The sequence below is a fragment of the Mustela nivalis genome, assembly GCF_964662115.1.
Source record: "Mustela nivalis genome assembly, chromosome: 12".
Lineage (NCBI taxonomy): Eukaryota > Metazoa > Chordata > Mammalia > Carnivora > Mustelidae > Mustela > Mustela nivalis.
In genome coordinates this window covers 75624805-75651971 of record NC_139031.1, presented here as the reverse complement: position 1 = coordinate 75651971, position 27167 = coordinate 75624805, and the positions used below count along the sequence as shown (strand labels likewise).

Sequence of the window (27167 nt, the reverse complement as noted above, 5' to 3'; positions counted from 1 at the left end):
TTCTGAGACTTTCTCCCTAAATAATAAATTTATAGGGCAAAGCATTAGAGAGGACTGTCCTATTCAGCCATGATGTGAGTTAGAACTGGAGTCAGAAGGTCATTCAGACTTATAAAAGCCTTTCTGCCTTTACTCAGTATAAAACAAGCAAATGCAGGATCTTTATGTATGAAAACCCTCTTGTTTTAGACTTCCTTGAGGAAAGGGAAATAACAAAGCTCTTTTCATGCATGCTATGCGAGAGGGTGTTTAAACATTCCACTAAAAAATTATTGTATTTAAAATTACAAACTCACTTAGCTTGGTTATTTTCTTAATATAAGTGCTTAAAAATAGGGGCACAGTGATGAACTTTAAGTAACTTAATTTTTATAATCACATATTGAGTTGATGTTAAATAAGAAGAAAATAGTACAAAAATTGCATTATGACTGTTAAGTGGAAGAAAAACAACTGTCACATTTATAAACATGGAATTGCCTTACTAACATTTTGTTAAAAAGAAAATAAAAAACAATCTTCTTAATGTAAGCAAGTTCTAGGTTAAGTGTTTAATACTTATGTTTATCCAATGTTTTCTTTTAAATAATTCTGATTATTTTGTGGTTAAACAACCAGCAGAGTCAAGTTCTGAAGCAAATGTGGGGACCTAAATTTTAGCAAGGCAAAACGAAGTTGTGTCAACTTATTCCACAAAAATATGGGTTTATGTTAGGTAGACTGGGTAATGTATATATTGCTTTTGTACAGTGATTTTTCATTTTAAAATCCATAGGAAAACTTCCCTCCCCCTGAAACATATTTAGGAGTTTTTATATTAAAAATCAAACATAAATTAATTTAAACATAAAAATTATAAGTATTCTACTGCTTTTTCCTTGAAAACTATAAGGCTAACTAATAAGTTTTAGGTTTTTGGTAGGGCTCATTAAAAGATCTCACTTAACACAGCAATTCTTTGAACATTTTATTTTATTTGTTAATATATATTTTTTTAAAGGTATTTATTTATTTATTTATTTGAGAGAGAGAGAGAGAGAGAGAGAGCATGAGTGGGGGCGGGGGGGGGCAGAAGGACATGGAGAATCAAGCTCCCAGAGAGCAGGGAGTCCTATGTGGGTGATACCAGAACCCTAGGATTATGACTTGAGCTGAAGGCAGATGGACTGAGCCACCCAGGTAACTCTGAACATTTTATTTTTAAAAATTTTTTAAAAGATTTTATTTATTTATTTATTTATTTATTTATTCATTTGACAGAGATAGATCACAAGTAGGCAGAGAGGCAGGCAGAGAGAGAGAGGGAGAAGCAGGCTCCCTGCTGAGCAGAGAGCCCGATGTGGGACTCGATTCCAGGACCCTGAGATCGTGACCTGAGCCAAAGGCAGAGGCCTTAACCCACTGAGCCACTCAGGTGGCCCCACCCTGAACATTTTAGATATAATATTTAATTTTGGCACAAATGAGTATTAAGAGAAATGATTTTTTAATTAGTTAAAAGGGAGCAAAGATGATTAAGTATTATCTCAAAATGAAAGAAAACCATTTGAAGTTCAATTTCGAAGATCATTGAAAAATGGAATCAGATTCCAACAGAAATCATGCAAAACAATATGTAAAACAGCATATGTTTTGTTTGAGGCTCTACTAGTCAAAAGGCAAATAATACTACGAAGAACATTAACATTTTTCTTTCGGTTGCCTCTATGGTTCTAGTTTGTATACTTCAGGAATGATATATAAGAAGGATGCCCATTAAATCTGGAGGTAAAACAACATCCTTTTGAGGGTTCATTTTTTGGCTTTGGCAGGAAGGCAAAATGTTAAAAGAGAAGTTTTAGCTGAACAAAAATTCAAAAATGAAATGCTAGGTCAAGAAGCAAAAATTTCTTATGTAGGCAGCCAAGAATCCTATAGATAATTTCACCCATGTTTGGCTGTAAATACTCGGAAACTGGAGATTAGAAAGCTTTTTCCTTTCCCTAGAGAAGGATATTTCACCTGAGACGGGTCTATAATTTCTCCTACAACCCCCAGTGTGAGGAGTAGGTGCCAGGAAAGGAATTCTGATAGGACCTCAAGAAGCCCCTGCTATTAGACATGCAGTTGGTTGGAGCATTCTAGATTAATGTCTAAAGGTGAGAGAGAGCCTGACAAGCTGCAGGGAAAACAGAGACCAGACTCAGTGGCTATACTGATATCAGGCTGAACTTCTAGAGTGTGTCCAGGAAAAGACACATGATGGCTTTCCAGGGAACAGATGGAAGCCATGCTCGCTCAAAAATGGGATGGCATGAGGTCACCTTAGGTCTTGTTCAAGAATGTTGAGCGAAAAAACTTCAGAAGTTAATACCTCATTAAAGTGCAATCCATCTTAGGATAAAGAATGGGAATATACCAGTCAGAGAAGAAATGTAGTCACACTTATCCAGAGAACTGTGAGGGAAAGAACTCCAGAAAGAGGAAATTCCCCCCCAAAACTCACCAAGATGCCTTTGAAAGAAAAGTCACCTTTAAACATCTGACAAGGCCAGAAAGTTGAGAAGTGGGGTCCCTTTGATAATGACAGTAGAGTAGACACTTGTCCGAAGCCCTCTCCTCTTCCCTTCTTCTGATTTGACTAGAGGGGTCATAAACTGTGTTTAACAAGCTTCAGGAAGAGAAGGAGTGCTAGGTAGGGACAAAGACAAATCTCTGAACACCTCCCTGCTGGGAGTCTTCCCTCACAAGGCATGTTCAAACAGGAACAGGTAGAAGAATCAGAGGTTTGATGTTACATGAGGTTGAAAGTTTTATTACATCAGACCAGGCCTTTTAATTGCTGGATAACAACTGCATGTACTACCTTAGAGTAACCCCGAAAACCATGGTAGCCTGCTGGAGTTACCAGACAGGTCTGGAGAAGAGTTCCACAGAATAGATGAAAGAATTGCAGGAGGTAAAATAAAGTTGTTTATTATTACACTCATTGAGTTGATATACCAGTCGCTATTGGGTTATAGGTAAAATAAACAATAACTATAGTCTCAGAGTAAGTTTATTTCTCATTGATCTACATATGTCTGCTTCTATAGCCCACTTGAGAAAGAAAAAAGAGGAGAGAGAGAGAGTGAGTGAGAAGCAAAGGAAACCAAGAATAAATCCTTGAATAATATGAATACAAAAGAAATACTTAATTTAATAAATCATCCCCTTTGTGACCTGTTTGCTTACATCTTGATTTAGAGGCTCACTCCACCCATGCATGGTTTGAAATGCTTCTAAAGTGAGTAACGTTTTCAGATAGAAAGATCCCAACAATTCATTAACTCAGAAGTCCAAGTAACTAAGTTCGGTCACTAGGAAGTATCCCCAGGGTCCCTGGGTGATACTGTCTGTTAAATGTCCCACTCTTGGTTTCGGCTCAGGTCTGATCTCAGGGTCATGAGTTTGAGCCCTGCGTCAAGCTCTGTGCTTAACGAGGAGTGTACTTGAGTTTCTCTCTTCTTCTCTCTGTTCCCCCTTACTCACTCTTTCTCTCTCTCTAAAATTAATAAATAAATATATATTTTTAAAAAAGCCTCCCAAGTTTTACTTCTACAATGCATATAGTTGGTTTCCACCCAAAGACAGATAAAACAAAATCAAAGGAATATTATTTAGGGTATAATTCTGTTAAGATATATATTCAATGATGCTTAAGTGGTATTTGTTATTTTATTTAAAAAATATGTTCTCTGCATATTATTTAGTGGATAATGCTAACTACTCATACTACAGAGTAATTATGTAGTCTTTAATTCTTTCAGTTAATTATATTCTTACTCCCAACAACCTCAGCCCACCAATTCTTACAATATTGAAGGAAGAAAACTTACAGAGTATAAGAAAATCTGAAGAGATCTGCAGAAGACCAGAGTTCATAAAGCTTACATACATTAGAGAGTAACAGAGAACTTTCATTGTGGCAGATGAACTCTCACATAAGCAAGAAAAGTAAAGTTCAGCTGATTTTTTGACCTTCACCATGTAGGGTGTTGAAAAATGAATTACCTCAAGGATGTTTTCTCATAATGAATACTTTCCAAGGCTATGTCCTAAAAGAAAAATAAATCCTGCCAGATAAGTTCCTTGCAGAACTATCTAATCTTCATAATTCTCCCCAAATAGGCAACATATACTTTTCCTTTTGACTGGCTGAAGAAACATCTGTTTGCCTCAGGTAGCCTTAGTTAATGAGAAAAGTGTGAGTCCCTAAATAATTTTTTTTGTCCAGAAAACTTGTTTTCTATTCCCTCTCTGTAAATGCAATGATCAATGTAATTGATTCCTGCACATTTCTTCTGCTTGAGGTAATTGATTGATGTAAGCACCTATTTTAAGTTCAAAAATGGGAATTGACATATTTCAGGCCAATGAGATGTGAGGGTTCAAGAAAGGTCTTCTTAATCCTAAGAAAGAGACATAGTAACTGATGATCTTTAATCACTTCACATTTTCTTGTCTGAATGTGACCCCTAAAATTGTCACTGTCATCTTGCTACCAACCTAAGGATAATGCCAACAAAGAATGACAGACAGAAGAGACAGAAATAACTGGGTCCTTGATAATGTCTTTAAGCAGATGATAGTCCATCTCTGTAGCCACCCAAACTCTGGACATTATTCTTATTATATAATGTAATAAATTTCCTTAAATTTTAGCTGTCTTTTCTTCTGTGTTAAGCCTGACGCATTGGTCTTAAGATCAAGAGAGAAAAAGAACAAAATTCCCAATTCAAAAAACAATGAAGAAACATATTCTGTAGCGTCTTTTATGTGTAAGACACTGTACTATACGCTAAAGGAGAATCAGAAATGCTTGGAAAATAGCTCACTCCCATTCAAAAAGGGTATAATTTGGATGGGAGATATACTTATTTATACCAATGAATAAAGATAATTCTATCTGTAGGGCAACTGACATTGATATTAAAATACAAAATGCTGTAGTAAACACAAAGGATTGTCAATTCCTGTACCATAACGGGAGCCTTGGGGAGCAGAAAGCAATAGAAGGGTAAGATTCGGTAACTGCCTTGGAGAATTGAGCAAAAAAGTGAGTGGCAATTTCATGAAGTTTTAGCAAAAGCACAGAACTTGAAAGGAATTTATTTTGAAAGGAACTAACAGAGAATATTGGGTAAAAGAATGAGAGAGAGGAAGGGAGGAAAGCAGAAAATAAATGGCAAGTGAGGGAATAATGAACAGTGGATAAAAACAAGACTGGAAACAGGGAGCGCCTTGGAAGTCAACAGAAATCTGCATTTCATTCAACTTCATCGGAAATCAAGAACTCCAGAAGTGTATAAACAGAGAAGAAATACGGTCAGATTTTTATTTGCTTAAGAGATAACACTGATGGTCATGGTGAATGGATTAGATAGGGAGAAAATGGAGATTCTCTTTTATAAGATAAACTCAGTTGAATAATGGTATTATCACTTACACTACAGGGAAATATTGAAATACTCACCACCTTATCAGTTTGGCCTGTCAGCTGAGGCTTTATTTGGTCTGCATCACAGCTCAGTTGTTTCTCTATCTAATACTACTTCCCCAGTGGCCCTCTCACACGTGTTGATCCCAAGAACACTTCCTGACAAATACCCTATAAACTAATCTCCCCCTCCTGGATGGCTTTTGGGGGAATTTAACCTATAGCACAACAGTAAGAAATGGTTCCAGATGCACATCCTTCCCTTCGAATGGAAGCACATCGGGCTGGTTCTGACTATTTTGTTTTGGTCTAGTGGTGGGAGGAGGAAATGTCCAATCAATGTGCATATCTATCCTGAACCTGTCCCACAGAGGGATGTACAGAATATTTCTTAGCTGAAGAGAGAGGCCTTATGGACCAACAGTGGAAAAGCCTACTTGAAGTGAGAAGTATCCCACCCCATGCGTGCTTACATTTGCCGCTAAGTCTATTAAATCCCTGTGGAAATAGTCATTTCTGTCAAGAAAAGATCAGAATCTTATCCCTCTAATCTAAATAACAACAACAACAAAACAAAAAACCCTAAAACACAAAACAAACCACCTGGTGTACTTAAATTTTACTTTCTAGAGAGGAGAAATATCCTAAAAGGTTGAATTTTTATGCTCTTCCTCTACAGTCATTAGTCATCAAAACTATTGAGCATGTAACTGTACCATTCATTGTAGAAGACTCAAAATCTCTTTTGAATAAAGATAATAAAGGATATTTGCTGAATTCATCTGGTAAAGGATGCTGCTAAAAATCCCGGGGATTCCCCACTAAAGGCCTGTGGCAGTTATGAAGTAATGATGGCCATTTTTCAATAGGCACATCCTTGTTTGTACAAAGACTTTTACATAAACACATATCCTAAAATTTGACACTGCAAATGAATGCTTTCTGCAGACTTTTTTTTTTTTTTAATTTCCCAGAGAAAAATATCCCCAACCAGTCAGTCCTAACTCAATTATATGTTGTAGATTGCTTTAAGTCTAGGGCGTACAAAGGACATCCTTCAGCCTCACAGAATCCCACCATGTGCGGTTTCTTCCACAGAGAAGTTTGGATTTTTGCTGAAGGGCATAGAGCCAATGCAAACCACATAGGTCTAAACACTGCTAAAGCACTCCATCTTGACACTTAAACTTGCTACTGTGGAGTACCTTTTAGCACTGGAGTGATTTATATAAATTTTCAATGTGAATACCTACATAAACATAAATTATTTCTTTTGTATACATAACCTCTTCATGAATTATACATTTTATAAAGATAAAGGAATATCAGCGGGGCAGAAAATCTCTGGTACAGTCCCTAATTTTACAATGTGTTCAAATAACCATTTATTTCAATAGTATCATGAGGGAAATCAATATTTCATAAACATTTATTTTATTAAATATTAGCACATTTCAAGGATGGAATGCAGCCAAAGAGAGATTTGCTTAAAATAGTCACAGAAGGAAGTTATGTTATCAGAACTTATTTTAAGCAATGATCTAATACACTCATTTCAGATAAATGAACTTTTTCTTCTAATCCCTGAAGGCAGAGAATAGCATAAGAACAAATTCCCTTAAAAGTATGAATTGCTTTTTGCTCTTATACTAAAACTGAGACATATTTAGAAAAATGCTTTGTTAGCTATGTAGCAGCTCTTAAAGCAAAACTGTGAAACTAAGATTTTCTTTAGTGGCTTTCATAAAAGAAGTTATCTCTTAAGATATTTATTGATGAATGAGCTATTAGTTGATACCATCAATAGGCTCTCTGATACAAACACTTTTTTAAAAAAATTACTAAGGAAAAAATACACCCTTAAAAATAAATGGAATGGAACCATAATGGCACAATGAAGGTAAGCTTTTCAAATTCTAGCACATAATTCACAGCTTATCAAACTACAGGATTAATTTTTTTTAAGAAGATAAGTAAGTGTATTTGGACGACCGCAAATCAAGAACAACTACTGGTAACATTTTACCCTCAAACCTTCTAGAATCATCTAATACATGCATATACACTTGCATTCAAAGACTATTTCTTTATCAAGTCTGAGCATTCATCAGAGGTATCTCCCTTTCTTTTGGTAGACCTAAAAAATGGGCAGGAGAACTACTTAAAAATAAAATTATTAAAAGGCAAAAAACAGTGTTTCTGATGCAGGCATTAACTAAGCAATATTAATATATATGGAGATAAATATTTTGCCTATCTAGACTAAGTCTCCTAGATATATGGAGATAAATATTTTGCCTATCTAGACTAAGTCTCCTAGTCCTGAATATTAAATAACTGAGCAATAAATATTTAGTTATTAAAAGCATTTCCAAATTAGAGGTTTAAAAGTGGTCATTGAGGTGAAAGCTATTTGAAGCTTCAAAGTTCTATGATGACCTATGAATAGCCCTTTCTGAATGGAAAGAATCCTCTATTAATTCAGTGTTGGAAATTATTGACCTGAAACCTTTAATGGCTCTTAGCATTTTTTTGAGGGTGGTGGGAATACTTCTGAAAAAGGAGAGAAAGAGAAAACAATCTAAGATGTCTCGTAGATGCAGAATGGGTCAAGGATTATGTCTTCTCATCCTTCAATCCCTTCCAGTCTTGGCATCCATCTTGGCTTGCACAGATAATGGTATTTGTTAAAATACCAGCTGGTCATAATTTATAAAGCCTAAAGTGTAACACTGTTTCCTTTGGGTACCATGTTCCTACTGCAAATGCAAAGCACAGCAGCAGCTGCTTTTTGTTTTTTCAATAATTAGCATATATTTTCTTTTAGTGGTAGATTGCTTTTCATGAGCTCATATTTGGGTTATTACTAATCTTCACCCTCTGAGTGTGACTGGGCCATTGGAGAATACTATTCAGTGAAAATACAAGAGTGTAGGGGAAAAAAAAACCAGTGTGGTGTTAAAATGCCACCATAGTCACACTGCCAATTTAAAAGTATGGTTGTTAATTGAAAGTTAATACAAAACTTAATTTTGCAATAATTGCTTTAGATATAAATGTTAATTATTAATAACCCATTTGCCAGATTTTCAATCTAAACCATTGCATTTCTCTTGTATAATCTCTTTCATTCATATTCTCAATGGTTTTATTACTATGCTTATTCCCTCTAAATGGAGAATATGTATATGTACTTAAATCCACAAAAATCTAAAACGTGTAGCCCAAGCAAGGTGTCCTTTTAATATACTCCTTTTGGACATGTAAATGACCTAGTGATTTGACATTGAGTCACTTAAAACAAAAGAAAAGGAAGGCACAGATGAAGATAAATGGATATTCAGTCAACTTTGTAAAAACAAACTGACCTTCTTAAAATTTTTGTTTAAGTCAATCAGACTGAGCAGGAAGATGTGGTCCTTGGCTCCTACAAGCAGCCTGCCCCTCTCCTCATCCAACAGAATGGTTTGGAAATCTAGTCCTTCTGATGAACCCAAAAAGGGTATGCAGCTATTTGAAAGCAGCAAGTCTATGGGAAAGTAAAAGGAGAATAGAAAGAAGGAAAAAATTAATTGGCAAAATATTTATTTGCCTCAATACACACTTTTCACACTCTGTAAATGAATATATACAGCATGAATGCTTCAATTTAGATACAAGCAAACAACATACAGTTTTAAGCACACAGTCATGTAGAAATCAATATGATTTATGACATTTGTATTTTATTGATACAATATGGATCTAACATGAAAAAAATGAAAGACACTAAAATGAGTATCAAAGCAATTAAATGCAAAATATTTCACAACTCTGGTCATCTTCTTAAGTCATAAATTAAAGCATCATTATATAGCACCTGTGCACATGGGTTAAATCAATTAATATAGGCAAAGTTAGCATCAAACTGATTGTGACAAACCTCAGAGCATTTCTTTGCCCTCTACTTTTGATAACATTAAGACTCATGGGTGAGTTTGGAGGATTATACTCTTCCTAGTTCATGTATTCAGAAAGTAAACAAAGTAGCCAAATCCGAGAAAATGGATTCTGAAAGATATATGACCCTAAACCAGTATCGGGATCAAAACTGTAAAGCAGGAAGGGACCTTGAAACTCAATTAATACTAAATCATGATTTTATAAATGAAGGTATTTAATTCCTCCAAGGTGAAGCCACATGCCCTAAAGTCACAATGTCACGTGGTGGTAAAGTTGATAATGTAGCCTAGGTCCCAGTCTTCATTTCTCTTTGACACGTGTCTATATGTCCTAATTCTTTTTTTCAGTCACAGTTGTGATATGGACAGACTTATTTAAATCTAGGTCTGGGTTTATAGAAATCCAAATCTTTTCAACAGATTTTGCCTCAAGTATTTGTCTTAGCTTCTCATTTTCTACAACTGTATAATGTTGAATACAAATAAAGTAATAATATCACTCATTCCTTATTAAAGTCCATTAGATATTGCTGGACTTTAAAACTAAAGCATTATTTTCAAGTAAGTCATTATTAATTGATGAGAAAAATATGAAAAGACGATGTCTCAGAATAGGTATCAAGATACTTCTAAAATGTATCATGGCATTGTTTAACCTCTGTAAAAGGGATGTTTGAGTCTTTGAAATTTAAAGTCTATATATTCCATATATCAACTGCAGGCTTTATTATTATTTCACTTTTTTCTTTTTACTAATTTACTAATTTATAGTGGCTAAATGTTATTTCCCTTATTCAGCAAGACAGATTTTGATCTTAGTTTTGACAAACCATGAGACTCTATGCTGGAGAAGATATAATACTATCTGAATTCTCAGGCAAATATGGTCTTATTAATGTTCATGAATCATGCTTTATGTACACTGGATAGAAGTCTGAACTCTACATTAATTATCTTCTATTAAGCTTGATATAACTTTAACAGGTTTTCAGACCAGAGACACATGGAATAATATTTTCTAGCATCTACAAATACATAAGCTTATTTTTGTAGGACTCATATCCAATAAACATTCCATACTAACCATAAAGCAGAAATGAGGAATGAATAATATAAGCTGTTAATAAATCATGGAGCTGTGAGGAATAAAGGACTTCATATATGATCAGCATCAGAATGGTGCCCAGCACTCAGTAGGTTCTATATAACTATCGATTCAATCGTGATGATGTATTTTTTAAACTTTCTACAAAATCTATGAAGAGAAAGTCATTATATTTCCCAGCTCATATAATTGTTAGGATGATTAAAAGAGATCATTTATATAAGGGTCTTAAAACAATAGCTTGAAGATAGGAAAAGTTCAATAAATATTGACTGTTACTTTGAGTACAATTATTAAATTTCAGCTTGCGCAAAGTAAGTTCTATGAAAGAAGAATATTATCTTGCCTTCCCTTAAACCTGAGTTGTGAAGATGAGAATTCCTCTGTATTTTTTTTTTTAATAAAACTGGACTAACATTAAAAAGCTATTCAGGGGGTGCCTGGGTAGCTCATTCAGATAAGTGTCCAACTCTTGTCTCAGCTCAGGTCTTAATCTCATGGTCATGAGTTCAAGCTCCACATTGGTTGGACTCCACACTTTAAGTAGGCATGAAGCCTTGATAAAAAAAAAAAAAAAAGCTAGTCAGTCCACAAATAATTATAAGAATCTATTGCGAGTTAGGCATTGAGCATGCTGTTAAGGGTGTGGTCATGACTAAGCCCTGCCTTCAAAGGGCTCACAGATCAATCCATAAATAGATACACATACAAAATACAATATAAGTGAAATAAATTCTAATACAAGTATACACAAAAGAAATCTTTCAAGTAATTGTGTATCACCATATAAAAGAAGATGATAACCAATAATAGTGTTGAAAGGCAAATGGAAGCTTTACAGGAAAGATAGAAAGAAAAGTTTATTTAAGGCAGAAGAACACGGGACTGTATAATGGCATCATACATCGTATTCAATGTATTAAAAAATTTTTAAAAGATTTTATTTATTTATTTGGGAGAGAGAGAGCAAGCCGGGGGAAGGTCAGAGAGAGAAGGAGAAGCAGACTCCCCGCTGAGCAGGAAGCCCAGTGGGGGACTCAATCCCAGGATCATGACCTGAGCAAAAAGCAGATGCTTAATGGACTGAGCCCCCTCCAGGGACCTTCAGACACTGCATTTTTAATATGTCTCCTACTCTGCAGTGTCAGCTCCTTCAGCACAAAGACTGTGTCTAACTTATCATGGAATCCAAATCACTAGCTCAGTGTCCTGGAGACAAATTAAGTACTTATTAAATATTTGTGGAATTAAAGTATAATTTTCAATGCTAGAACATATACTGTCCATGTGAGGCTGGACATCAACACAGCCTCTAGATAATCAGAGCCCAAAATGGCACGCTGGGGAGTTTGGTTATCATCTAGGTAACCAGGAGTCACTAAAATATATTACACAGAAAAGTGACAAAGACTTTAACTGAGTGTTGGGGAAAAAATTCTGGCTGCAGTGTTCAGGATGGATGGGAATTGGAAAAGTGGGAGCAAGGAGACTACTCAGGAGTTTCTGGAAGATGCTAAGACCCTGAGTTATGGCAATGCTAATGAGGGGAGCGAGATGTTAAAGAATCTTGCCTCTCATTTGTTGTTTCTATTGGTACCACCAGGGAAATAAAATTGAAGTAGTCACTTGCTTTCCTTTCTTTTACTATAACCAATTCTATTGGGTTTAGTTTCAAATGTGACAAGGACAAACAGCTGTGAAAATAGTGACTAATGTAAATTATTATCATTTCAAAATGATTTAATGTTGCCTTGTAACAATGTTAGCATCAAAACGATTAAAGCATGCTTCACCAATCCTTTGTAGCCAAACTAAATAATTAGACTTAGGCATTACACATGAAAATTTCTCAGGCTGACACATACATTTTGAAAAGACCTTGGGACAGGGATTGGAACAGGTTCCCTCTTCCCCAAGCAGCTTATCTTTCTTGCATTTCTGCCAAACCAAGCAAACTCATTTCTGTTTCCACAGGATCAACAGCTAAAGTCCAGGGGTGGAGGAAAAAGAAAAAAAAACACACACACACAACAACTAGGGGTGTGGATGGGGGGTAGCTAATTCCAGACCCTGCATCTTCACACCTATAACTAATACACCCCCAGGATTTCTGGGATCAGAAATGGATGCAGGCTCTGAGGGCTGAAAATTCATGAATGTTAAACACTAAAAATTTGGCAATATAGTTCAGAGGTTTATTTTCTTCTTCTCCTAAAGTGGCAATTCTCAGACATGTAATTTTTAAGACTGTCTATAGTGTGTAGTGCTTTTTGAACAGAAACTCTGCATGGTGGGGCAAGTGTGTTGCTTTACACACGCCATTCAGAGAGGCCTGTTCTGTACATACTCAGCCCGCCTCACCTCTCCTCAGAGGACAGCAGCCTTTGCCTCTAGGTCCTAAATGCATTCTTTGTTCTGTCTACCTACATCTTCGACCTAATCCACCATAATCACTCCTTCTAACTGTTCTTGTAGCAATTCATTGTCCTATCACCTTATTCTCAGCTTGTAGTGTCTCTCAATGTCCCAGGCCCTCAAATCCTTACTCTTGGTCTAGCAATATACTTTTGGAAAAGCTACAAGCTGATTTTTTTCTGAAATAAATGAAACAAGGATTATTAATTTATTCCACTAGGGTAAATATGGACATCATTTCCACAGTGGATTTTAATCAAATGATGACACAGACAAAGTGTTCATGTTCCAAGATCAATTAACCACGGCAGAGCAACAGGATGGTTCTGAGGATCCAAAACCCCTACCAATAACATGATTTTTCCTATGTCTGTATCTGTGTGTGCACTTTTCTGAAGGGTACATCCAGAGTCTTCATCAACATCTCCTGATACCTGTCCAAAAGTCACAGAAACTGTGTACTTCCCAGATGTAGTTAATACCCATGTTTTGAATAATTTGTCACTTCTAGCACTAAAAAAGTGAGTCACTACCTTTACAAAACTTGACTTTGAAGGCAAACAACTGAGTCACCTAAGACCACCAAGTATACTCGGCCCATATTGCAAAGACTCTGGCAACGAGTTCCAATCTCAAGGATTGGACAGCCGAGCGCAGAGGAAATGCTCTTCCACAACAAAAATGAAAATGTGCTTGTAACAGAGGACAGCAGTAAAGTTGTAGGCTGCTAAATATCTTTAATAGTGAAATGGAAAAAAATTCCTGTCTGCCTTTCTTTTACCAAGCCAAATAATGCTACTCAGTTCTCCCATCATTACCTGTGGGTGGAGACACCAAATGGTCTCTAAGCTCCTTCCAATAATGGAGTTCCATGGCATTAGAACCTTATGCCTAACTTTGCTAAAATTAAGGAGGTATCAAGTTAACTCTCCCTCACCTACCTCTTTCTCAGCATTGCTCTGTTTCTTGGAGCAGATCCCCTCTACCATTGGGAAGAACAGAAATAGAGTATAAAGAAATTCCAACTAGGAGGAAATTTATTCTATCAATATTCCTTGTCAGATTCATGTGTTACCGATGCAGTGAGGTCCAGAATGGTTAAGTGGGCTTCACAGAACCAATTTACTCTTAACAGTGAAAGTCCTCACTCGCAGCCAGATGCCCTCTCTGTGAGGGCAAGGCTACAGATCCCGTAATCACTGCCCCTATTTGAAATAAACATTTGTTCTGAAAAGAATTCTTTGTATCTCCCTTTTAGTGTCCCTTAATACAATTGTTCATTCAGCCTGAAGAACATTTGACCTGATGGTCTACATTCTTCCTCTTCACCCCAGAAAGGAAGGGAGTGGTTAGTCACTTTGAATCTAATAAATTTAGGATTAAGCAAGACAGACTTCCTCAATGTTTGTTAAGTGAACAAGATCCCATACCCTTGAAATCACATTTATTGCCAGAAATCCTGAACAGGGTGGAGTTGACAGTTTCTCTTACAAGAAGACAATGTAGCTAAAAAATGGCTTCCCATAACCTTTAAAGAAGAACACTTAACAGATTATTTTTTTAAGAAGATAATCAAAGTTATTAAAGGCAGAACTTCATGGGGTTAAAAGAAAAACACCTTTGAGGAAAGTCAATTTCTAATCTACTCCAATGTAAGGAATAGAATTCCTCAGCACAGAAAGCTTTCAACTCAAAATGGGCCCAGATCAAAACTTGATTGCTTTTCCCTACGATCTCAAAATATTCAGCACAAAACCTTATCACACCCACTCTACTTGTCTTGGAAGGAAATCACCATTATATCAGTAAGGCTGTTCTGAGGTTTCTTGAAATACGGTCACCTCTCTAGCGTGTTCTTTGAAGAGCTGTCTGAGTAAAGAAGTAAAGAAGTTTTTATTCCTGTCTTCCCCATAAATTCAGCTTTCCTCCCTTGATCTCTGAATCTCCAAGGCTTTCATGTTGTTAGTATCTAAAGATTCCTTCTATGGATTCCTTCTTGACTTTGTTTCCAGAGATATTTTGGCTACCAAACCATTCCCCCCCAAAAAGCCTGTTCTTAGTTTGGGTCAAGAGTTGAGTAAAAGGAGCTAGCTATTCATTCCAAATGAAAATTAGTCCCTAATGTTGTTGTTCACTGAGTTCCTTTGGCTCGCTGTGAACTTGTATTTGCTTCCTCACCATTTGATCCAAGGAAACGCATGGATTCTGTCTTGGAATCAAACTTTGGAAATTTAACTCATCTTAAATTGGCCCCACCTGACTTTCAATTGGTTTTCTGAGGCGGGAGATCATATGAAAAGATTTTGGTTGCCAAGATAGCTCACTTCCACCTATCAAAAACACAAATTATTCTCTATTTATGTACAATCAGTCTCCATAGCTAACTGCTCAACAATATCAAATATATCAAGAAAAAAATATTATTCAGACCCAAAACCCTTACAAAAGACTGAAAAGACTGCTTCAAAATTATAGGTGAGTATTATATTATCTTTATACTTTCCTAAGTGAGAAGTCCAGCCCTGTTTTTCTCCTTCCTTCCCCCCCCTAAAAAAAAAAGAAAAAAAAAATCAGATTTCCATTTGCTCTTCTGCAATGGAATGCTGAAGATCATTCTTCTCATTAGGTATTAAAACATTCTCTATGTCAATAATAAATCAGATGGTACCATGTAGGGAAACATAAATTAGAAACAAATAAAGCCTATTATATCATCAGAGCTTTGTTCTTGCCAGGACAGGATGTGCGGTAGAGTGTGACAATTTTACATTGTCACATTTCCATCGACATCCATGCTTTTAAATCACAGGCTTATTCTTATTTGGCTAGCTTTCAACAGCAGATGCTTTATATAATCCATCACACGTGAGATTCATAATTTATGATTATAAGTCCTTTTAAAATCTCAAAAGCTTTGCTATGATAATTTTTCCCACTGACCTGTAAAAGAAGGCTAACGTTTTAAGTACCTAGTACATTTCCAGAAAAACAAGGTCAAAAGTAGTTGAAGTAGTTGACAGGATAATTTCAGGAAGACTGATTCTAGTTTGACAATTATTTTCTTAACTCCCTTCATGGTCTGGAGATGTTCTTAATTTTCAAATTTTAAGGAATGTTTAAAATCAAGACACCATGTCGCAAACGAATTTGGATTGGTTTTCAATCACGTATGTAAATTTAATTTTTATAAAATCAGAGGGGCATACCTTAAAATACCACCTGGTATGGATTCTAAATAGCAAGACAAATACAACAGGAACAAATAATTCCTTAAACTAAGATCATGACAAATGAATGTACAGAGCAAAGAGCTGTGAGAATAACTTTTGAAAAGGACAATATTTTATAACAACATTACTTTTTAAAATTAATTATATTCATCAAAATTAAGTATCTGCATACCAAAAAGTAACATTAAAAGGCATATGTAAGCCATCTGCCTCCTCTTTTGTCCACCTCCAATCTAGTCCCCATAATAAAACATTTCGTTTACTTTCTCTTCCGTTTTATATTTCTAAACAATATGAATATACTACTGTCTTTGAAAACAGAATTTACAAATATTTTCATTGAATTCCCATTTACAGAAGTTGACAATCTAAATTTCTGATGCCAACTCTTTCCCTCCAATCAAGATCCTAATGTAGTAATAACACATCCATTTTTACGAACACTATATTCAGTGACTCCATTATTTTCAAAACGTAAATATTCTTTCCTACTGAGAAAAGTAATTTTCAGGAAAACATTATACTTTTTTTTCTTGAAAAACACCTGTTTCTTTTATTGATAATTTCCTAGTTATGACATATGCTTAGTTTCGAAATCATGATCGTCTTTTTTTTTTCTTAAGATTTTATTTATTTAATTGACAGAGAGAGAGAGAGACAGCGAGAGAGGGAACACAAGCAGGGGAGTGAGAGAAGAAGAAGCGGGCTTCCCACCGCTGAGCAGGGGGCCCGATGTGGGGCTCAATCCCAGAACCCTGGGATCATGACCTGAGCTGAAGGCAGACGCTTAATGACTGAGCTATCCAGGTGCCCCAAAATCATGATTAAATCTTTCCACACTTTCTGAAAAGTGCCTCCATAAAATTTTCATATGAAATTCTGTCAGATCATTTTTTTTGTTTTTTTCCTGGAGACATCTCAACTGGGCCCTTTCTTCTCCCCACAGATTGGATGGTCTGTTCTCTCCCCTGATGGACAGCTTTTTCAAACTTCCTTCCACCTCTCTCTTATTACTAATCCCACCTCTCCTAGATCCTGTGTCTTCCTCCTTGGTTTATCTTCTTAATTTTGGTGAGCACATCTCCAGAACCTTCTTAAGAAAGGGTGACTGAGACTTAAATTTTTGAAACTTTCCATGGGTGAAAATCCCTCTAATTATTACAAATTGGGCTAAATACAGAATTCTGGGTTGAATAGCATTCACTCTCAGTGATCTGAAGCACAGGAACATGACATTCCAGCTTTCAAAGTCATGACTGAGAAGTCTCATGCCTTTGTATCCCCAACCTTTGAATATGTCTTTATTTTTTCTGGAAGTTATTTGAATCACCTCTTCACTCTTGCTATTATGAAGTTTAAAATAATTGGAGTGACTACATCTTGGATTTTGTTTGTTTGTTGCTGTTTTTCATTTATCATGCTGGGTACTCAGTGTGATATCTGATCTAAAATTTAATTTCCATTAATCCAAAAAAACTTTAGTTTTGTTTTTCACTCCCAACAAACAGAGGTCAATTCCTGGTAGAATTTTTCTCTAGGTTTCTCCAGAAAATGTCCTCTATTCACATGCTCAAGGAAGATATTCTTGGTAGAGGTGTCCAGAGACTTTGCATTAAAATATGCACACAGACTTCCAAAAGAGAGATTAAAAATACAGTCATAGAATAATGTTTTCCTGAATTTCAAGTCATATTCATAGGCATAAGCATTGAAATAATGTTTTCCATTTATAGTTTCCTATAAGTTTTTGTCTCACAAATTGCTAGAACTCTGCTGATGACTTTGAATAAAATACCTAAAACTGCACTGCCTCTATCAAATCACAGTTCAGAATTTCCAATAACCTGTTTGATACTGTAGTTTTCCCCCCAATCAACTGATCTTACTGAGTTTGATGACTTAACAACATGACTTAGTTCCTACGCTCAAAAAATCAGAATCCTTTTTAGTTCTCCTTCCTTGGTCCCTTACTCTTTTTTCCTGTATTTAAATAATTGGTACTTCTTTTTTTTTTTTTAAGATTTTATTTATTTATTTGACAGAGAGAAAGATCACAAATAGGCAGAAAGGTAGGCAGAGAGAGAGGGAAAAACAGGCTCCCTGCTGAGCAGACAGCCTGATGCAGGGCTTGATCCCAGGACCCTGAGATCCTGACTTGAGCTGAAGGCAGAGGCTTAACCCACTGAGCCACCCAGGCACCCCAATAATCAGTACTTCTAAGTCTATTTCACTTCCCTCCCACCAACACCCAGTTAAATTTAGTCTTACAGATTCGATCATGCAAATTTTTTATTCTTCCTCCTCAAATATTTATTCCTATTGTCAGTCAAGCCAAGATCCCCAACTGACTCATAAACAACTTTGTTCTATGCCTTCCTCCTTCACCAGTCTCTACTGCATGATGTTGTCTATTTTGTTTTTGCTCCTAAATCACAATTAAGTTAGGTCATGACCAAAATCCTCCAGTGTCAATATATAATTCATTAAATAAAGTCTGAGTTTTGTCCAATGTTCGAAGTTCCATTTTATACCCAACCTTATTCAAAATTCTTCAACAACATTTATTTTAAAATTATCCTAATCTTACAGCATTAATATATTCGCAATTACTTTGTCCCTTAAAAAAAAAAAAAGTAGAAGCCCTTGTAGATAAGAATAATGTCTAAATCAATGCTGTAATTTATGGCCACTTCTTGCATATAAGAAGTCTAATAAACACTTAACCATCAATTTTTCAAACTAGTGATTCTTATGTGTGTTGGTTTACCTAGCTTCCATCTAAATCAGAATTAATGGGCTTATTAATAATTTAGAGAGGTTAATGTACCATTAGAAGACCTAACTGTGGCTCTAATGCTTTGCAGTCATTAAAGGTTCCTGTTGTTATCTCCAAATGCTTGGGGGTGAGGGGAGGGTAAAGAGAAGGAGGTCTGAAACAGAACACTCTAGAACAGGGCTTCTTAAGATTTAACATGCTTTCAAGTCAGCTAGGATTCTTGTTTCTCATTTAGAAGAGGGCGAGGGGCTAGGATTATTTAATTCTAACAAGCTACCAGATTATGCTGATGCGACGGATCCTTGAACAAAAGCTGGAGCAGAAAAGCTAAAGTGCAAAGTGAACCCACTGCACTGAAGAGAAGAGCTAGACCCCTCCCTCTTCACACTAGAGTTTCTTGCAAACACTTGGAACATGACATGTGTTAGTTTATGCACGAAGGCCAGATTTTTTTTCCCCCTTTACAATTCGACCTTGGTCAAATCTGCACATCCCTAATTTATTCTAAATTAGCCTAACTTAAATTATAACCAACTTAATTGCTATAAGTAATAAATGACCTGCTTGGTTTAAATCAATGATATGCGAACTATTCCCCCTCGGTTTTCTCTTACAAAGTAGGGAAGTACCTGTACTTCATATGCATTAACCCGGAAGGAAGATGCAAAAATGACAAATAATGATTCATTCTTGACTTTTAAGCAAATTTCCTGTTAAATGCAGCAGCAGAAATCCTACCAGAGATGCCTAAACGTAATTGTATTTGTAAAGACCTTCCATTTTTACTTCAGTTAATTCAGTAATATGTTGCTTGGACTCTCTTTGAAACCTGTCATGATATTCATTTTGTGCTCTGTAAAGCTCAAGGAGCTTTTCCTGTTTTATTTAATTTGATCCTGAAGGAGAACCAGAGGATTATCACCATTTTCCAGATGAGAAAAACTAGACTCAGAAAGAGCAAATCATCGTTCTAATGAACAGTACATGCCAGAGAAACAGCTAAAATCAAGGTCTTCTGAAGTGAAGCCCTGTCAACCACTACAGCTATATTTTATATTTGAAGATTTAGCATTTATTTAGAAAAACGAGATTCTTTTTCAAAACAACTCTACTTATATTTTTACGGAATGGACCCACAGACAAGTTCTATTGCTTCTTCCACTTCATCATTCCACTGGGATTACTAAAATATTTATCTTACTTTCTTGACTGTGTCTGGCTCACTGTAGCTTCAGACAAACCTCTTTATGAGTGAGTATCTCTCTTTGGAAGTAAAAAGCACTTAGTTCTAATTTATGCCTCTTTTAATTAATAGGATTAAATCAGCATGTTTAAAGGACTCTTACAAAAATGCAAAATATATATTACAACTTCTTAAGAAGCAGAGAGGCAATTTATCAAATTTTCTGTGACAAGAAAGACATTAATTTTTAAAATGACCTTGAATTTATATTTTTACACATGTACTGAAAGAAGATCATTGTAAAAATTTCTTTAATAAGATTCAAAAAATTAGAGCTAAATTTTAGGTAAGCAAAATCCTAAAACAAGCAGTGGCATATACAAAATTTTATCTCCTTAATAATTCATGGAATAGTAAATCAACCATATATAACATCTGTTTAAAAGGAACTTTTTTAACCATAAAAGAGCTGACTGGGTTTAATCCCGGAAAAAAATTGCCTTTACTTAAGCAATGACCATCCTAAAGTCCCTTCCAGGCTTCCACACCGAAGTGTCTCAGGATGTAGCTCTCTTTTACCCTGCTCGGAGGATATTGCTGACCTTTGTAGACCTCAGCGATATTTACACATCTTCTTAATTCCAAGAATGCTTTTTTGTGTGATACTTCTATGAAAATATTACGTCTTATGTTGTACCTTACACTACTGTGTAACTTCCATCATTTTGTGAACCTCCACAATCAATGTTTAGAACAGTGCTCAAATACAGTATTAAATAGATTTTAATTATTATTAATTAATAGGCTTGGATGCAGGCAAACTGTAGTATAAATACCATTGAACTGAAAAGCAGGAGACAGGGATCAGTTTTTGTTGTTGTTTTTTAATTATCTCTTATGTGACCTTGGGATTGTTATTTCATGTTCCTGGAGTTTTCTATCCAAATCAATAAACATATATACTACTTATAACCTATAACACTGTATCTAACTGAACACATTCCTCCTTAAACAGTTCTCTGTTTGCCCTCTGTTTCCATCTAAATAATAGCTGATATCAACAATGACCCAGATAATAGTTCATTATGCAAAATAAGCCAGTTTCATTAACATTTGTTCTAAAAGTAGCCTGGGGCTCCTAGGTGGCTTAGTCAGTTAAGCATCAGATTCTTGATCTCAGGATTGTGAGTTCAAGGACCACACTGGGCTCTACGCTGGACAGGAAGCCTACTTAAAAAATAAAATAAAATAAAAAACATAAAAGTAGCCTGTTTTAGAGAAAAGAATGGTGTTTCATCAATGTTTTCTTCAGTAAGGTATGGATTATCTCACATTTCTTCTGAATCATGGATTATTTCTCTCCTAGATTATTTCAACTAAAATATAATTATGATGTTATTTAGTTCACAAAAAACCCCAAATCTCTTGATTTTATTTTCCTTCTGGCTACAACTGCCCATGTCTCCATTACAGAAAAAAATCCTTGAAAGAATTATCTATAATTGCCTACAGTCCCTGAGCCAATGCTCTTAAGTATCCATCCTAACTGCCTTGGCTTTCCCACTCAACGACACTGCCTTTATCAAGGTCAACAGCGAACTCTTATTGAATTTAATGTTAATTTTTACTTGTTATCTTTGAAGACACATTAGCTGAATATGACACTGCTGATAATCCCTTTTCCTTTACTTTCTTCATTGACTTCCAGTGTCCTATAACTACTGATTTTTCTCCTACATGGGCACTTCTTTTCAGTTCACTTTGATGCTCATCATTCTTTTCTCTACTTTCCTTGCTTGAGAGATTTCCAGAACTCAATCCTTCAAATTCTTCTATGTCTCTTAGTTATCTTTTAGAGTCTCATAGATTTAAAATTTTCTATAGGCTAACTGCCAAATTCATATCCCCAATCATATGTCCCATGAACTCTAGCAATTATATACTCAAATGCCTTCCTGTCATCTTACTTAGACATCTAGTAATCTTGTCTTCTCAAACGAATATGTCCACTTGATTTCCCTCCAAAATCTACTTCCTTCATAGTCTTCTCTATTTCAATTAATGGTATCTCCATCCTTAAGTTAAAACAAAACAAAAAAGATGGAGTCAGATTTGACTCCTCTATCTTTTACTTTATATTTTATCCATCAAAAAATCCTGTTGGCTCTACCTACATATCATCCTCTTTTCCTACCTCATTGGAACCTCATTGATCTGGCCCAAAGACCATCATTTTTCACCTGCATCATTACAACATGTCTATTTCCCTGAATTCTCCCTTTTGGTGTATTTACAACACAGAAACCAGAATGATCCGATAACAATGAGTCAGATTGTGTCACCTTTGTGCCAAAATTCCCCAGTGTGATTTCCATAACACTCAGACTAAAAGCCAATATTTTAACAATGACAACAGTGGAAGGATCTAATCCTTTTTCCTCCTATTAATGCTCTGATTTTGTCAAACGTTTTCCCCCATCCAACTGTTTTTCAGCCATACTGTCTTCCTTAGGATCCTTAAACATGGCAGACACATTTTCACCTCATAATCTTTGCATTTGATGTTCCTTTTGTGAAAAAATATTGCTTTCCCAAGTATACCCATAATTTTAACAATAATTTCTTTAAGTACTCGTGAAAATATCACTCTCCCAGTGAGATCTTTTCCTTATCACCATACTTGACTACCACACCTCCACCATTCTTTAGCTAACTTTCCTGATTCATTTCTCTCCATAGCATTTTTCATCTTCTATTTTGCTATGCAATGTACTTATGTATGGTCTGACTTTCCATATCAGCGTATAAACCACATGATGACAGGGATTTTGGCCTCTTCTGTTTGCTGCCAGAACAAGGCCAGAAATGTAATGGGCACTCAGAAACTATTGTTATTAACTGTTGACAGTTAAATATCACATACACAGTAAGATTATCCTTGAACTCTTAAAACTACAGAAGCCCAACAGCCGCAATTTAGAGAAAATACATCTGGGAAAGCAAGTGACCCCATTCAAATATGGCACATCTCCTAAACTTAAACCATCAATGACTTGCTTTATAGAAAAATACATGTATTACATGAGAATTCCTACTATAAGATTGATAATGTTTGTTCACTAAATACTTAGGGAGAGGTATTCAGAGCAAGCCAGCTTCTTTTCCCATGAACTTGACAACAAAAATGCCCACTTTAGATTGCATCATGTGGTCTGAACCCCTGAGTGATTTTATGATTCATTTTAACCCACTCTGAGGGCTACCAACCAATCAATGACATTACTCTTATCAAGGCCAACAATGATCTTTTTAACTGTAAGGGCTTATTACCTACTAGAAGACCATAATAGTAAAAATACTGGAAAGTACCTTTAATAAATTTACAATCTTTGTGTGGTACTTAACTGAAGGAAACCAACTCTAGTAGAAAATGGTTTGGGACTAAGTGGAAGCTATTTTAATATATGTGGTAAACAAGAGGGATCTATATATCTTTCAAAGTTGTTTCCAGAAGGAAATCATTGGTCTGCAACCATTCATATGGAGCAGGATAATAACATTTCACAAAAAATAATAACTGACAGCATTTATTAAATGCTTACTATACCAAACACTGTTTGAGGTGCTTTACATGGGTGAACACACCTTAACAATATGCTGATTGGAATTAAATAAATTAATGCATTTAGATTTGCTGTAACACTTACTGTGTTATGAATAAGAAAAGGGCAGAACAGAAAATAAACATCCAGATATCTCACAACTAGTAGTAGGAACAGTTAAAACCTAAGCAGTTTGGCTTTCTTCACTGTTAAATCATGCTGACTCAAGATAATAGAATTAATGTTAGACTACTCAAATCAAATAAGTTACATGGGTCAAAAAACCATGAATCTCTTCCCGAGACACATGCTACATTCTTAGCTAAATAAAGTAATTTATAAAAAAAAAGAAAAGTATACAGATTAATCCACTCATTTCTCAGAAGATTCCAACAAAACAAAGAACCATTCTATTAAATACATTGTTTTAGTTAAACAATAGAAGAAAAACTTCTAAAGGTGATTTTAAGTTTTTCTTGTCTATGAAAATACATATAAGTTTTGGAGGATCAAAAACTTATACTTTGATAGTTATTGAGAACATATTGCCCAAAAAGTTAATGGTGAAAACTTATATATATTTTTGTATCTTGATATCTGCATTCCTGAATAATGTTTCTCTCAAGAACACCAGGTAGCAAAAGCCTGGACCTTGAACTGCAGAGATAAAAACCACAACTTAATTTTGCCATGTAATACACACTTCTTGTTTGGGGACAAGGCCTTCAGGCTCTGAGTCTCAGAGCTTCTTATCTAAAAGATAGGTACAAAAACAATGGTTTTCACGGTATCCTAAAACAGATACAATAAAGTCCAAGAGGATCCTTGGAGCCTGTCACTCTCTTGTTTTATATTTTTCATTGCACTTCCCATTATTTGAGATGATATTCATTTATTTGATTACCTGTTCTTTGTCTCCTCATCTGAAAAAGAAATTCAAAGGGAACTGCGACTTTTCTTGGACCTATTAAACATAGTGATTGCACCATACATATTTGCAGAATGAGTAAATATATGGTAAATACTAAGTGGGTTAGTTTCCCTCCTCATGTCTAATACTTGGGAGTTCAGTGTTGACTAGCTGGTGTTTTGTGGGTTTACTGTGATTCTTTGAGATAGCAAGAGTTTTAGGGTAAAAATTTTCAAATGGAATTGATAGCTGAATTCTCTTTATGCCAGGTTCAAAAAGGATGTGGTAAGAAAAAAGACTATATGAGATACATGCATATACATGTATCATATATATATACACGTGTGTAACATATATCATCAGGCATTCACATATAAATTAGTACTAAAATCTAAAATTAGGAAAGGAACAAGAAAGGCTAAAGAGACTATACAAAAAATAAAAAAGTATAAAAAAACCCTACAATTCATCGTAAGAAATGAGACTTTGTATATTAATTTTCATTTTTCTTCTCCTATTTCAAAGTTTTTGTCCATTTCTCTTTTATCTGTGTTACTTATATCATTTACTTGTTTCCCAGACAAATAACATCACAGATACTAATGATTTCTGGGTATAAATATCCTTAAGTCAAAAAAGTTCCTTCACAGTGATTGTGAAATACAGAATGTTTACACTATGACAGGACTGAAATCCATTATCTCTCAAAAGTTATTTTTACTGCATCTGAAGTATAAACTGTATACATACGTATCACTGTGAGAAGCCCACCTTGTGGGACAAAATATATATAATAAACTTATAACATGAAATCCAGAAATATAGAACATCCTCATCTTCAAGGTTCCTTACTTGTTATTTAAGAAGCAGATTTAGTAAGCATAATGTGCAAGAATTCAAAATATGCAACTCAAAGGAAATCTCTTTACAAAACAATAGAACCAAACAAGCTCCTGTGGATTCAGAAGTTCAAAGCTAAGTCTTTATCAAAGAGCATTCTTTGGATAAAATGGTTATTACATTTTCTCTTGGCCTTTAAGAAATCCCTCAAAATAATCTTTCAGCTGTTCCAAGTAGCTAGCTCTACTGATACTGGCTGCATCTCTGGTCAGCATCTAAGGAAGCACGAACCACGGGAAGCAAAGAAGACAAAGCTAAGTCTGCGACCATAAAAGTTATTTTTGAAGACAAAATTAATTTTTCACTTTAGCTGATTTTTCTAACCTCACATTCTGGCAGTGTTTTAATGCCCAAAGCACAAACTTCAGACTCTCCCAAAGCTATCTAAGCCATGGGTGGTACTGGCTGATCTCAATTCATTAGTCAGGTTCAGAAGAGAAGGAAAATGCCAAGAGAGACTTATGATCATTATCTCAGAAGCAGGAATGTGGTTTACAGGCAATTTCCGTCACCATAACCCCAAACTGGCAGGAATTTTGTATGTCATAACTATTTATTCTGGAATAGCCCACTAAAAATAGTGGGATTTGACCTACTTGCCTCCAAAACTCTCAGATATGGTATAGAAAAGGTAGACAGGGAAGCTGTTCACATGCTTGGAAGTGGGTGGGAAATATGGAGATGGTAAGGCAGAACAGATGATTTCCAAAGAGAAGATGCCATATTCTTTAAAGTGGAAAGAGGAGTGCCCTGTATGGGTTGTGAATGTTTCTCCTAGGAAAGATGAACAGTAGTTATTCATATGGGGAGCTAGTAGGGGCCTGTGTGTGTGTGTGTCGGGAGATGGGCCTGTGTGTGTGTGTGGGGGGGGTGTTGGGAGATATATGTAATTCCTATCCTACATTCAATCTTTGCTACTGCTTACCAGACTTCGACATGTAAATTACCTAAATGTAGAGAAAAACCTAAAAAATATAACACTAGGCGCTGAGAGGAGTAACAGTCGATACAGAGATAAGGAAAACAAGATTTTGAACACATAGGGTTGATTCCAAGTCCAAAATCATATCCATAAAAAAAAAAAAGAACAAAACCAAAAAACCTCTAACTAGATGAACTAGCTAGTAGCACCTGTATGGAATTAATTAATGATGTTTTTCTATCTGTAGAGATCGATTTATTTTCCAATGATCAATTACCACATTTGGGCTAATATTTTACAACAACTCATATGAAACTGTGATTATGATCTAAATGGTCGCAATGACAATCTATTTTTTCCCATACTTTATCAAAAGGCACAACATCTCACAAGTCTGTAGATCTCTTTTGGCCACCCAGTGATCTTAAATAGAGCATCTGTCCTTCTTCAATTCTTAACTCTGTTAATTTTGACAATTGGAAATCATACCATCAGTCAAATAGGAACATGGTGCTGCTGTCAATCAATTTTCCAGTTCACTCTGGTCTGTAAGTGCCTCAGTGAAGAACAGCTAGTGACCATGGCCTAAGAAACTGGATCAGGCACCTGGGCTCCATGCAGCATGAAGCTGACTTCAGGGGCTGGGTCATGACTATGTCTGAGACTCTGGCAAATTTTTCAGTTTCTCAGTACCTCCACATCCTCACATAAGGGACGGGGACGGT

At 35.5% G+C, this 27167-nt stretch overlaps 1 protein-coding gene across 3 annotated transcripts in view; it reads right to left on the bottom strand.

Annotated features, from left to right (window-relative positions):
• Window positions 1-27167, bottom strand: part of SEMA3D (semaphorin 3D) — a 207602-nt gene that overhangs the window by 98052 nt on the left and 82383 nt on the right. For all 3 annotated transcript variants that reach the window (XM_082692540.1, XM_082692541.1, XM_082692539.1), the window contains one exon: window positions 8827-8987. In XM_082692540.1, the coding sequence (XP_082548666.1) occupies window positions 8827-8987 (161 nt within the window). The remainder of the gene's footprint in view (window positions 1-8826; window positions 8988-27167) is intronic.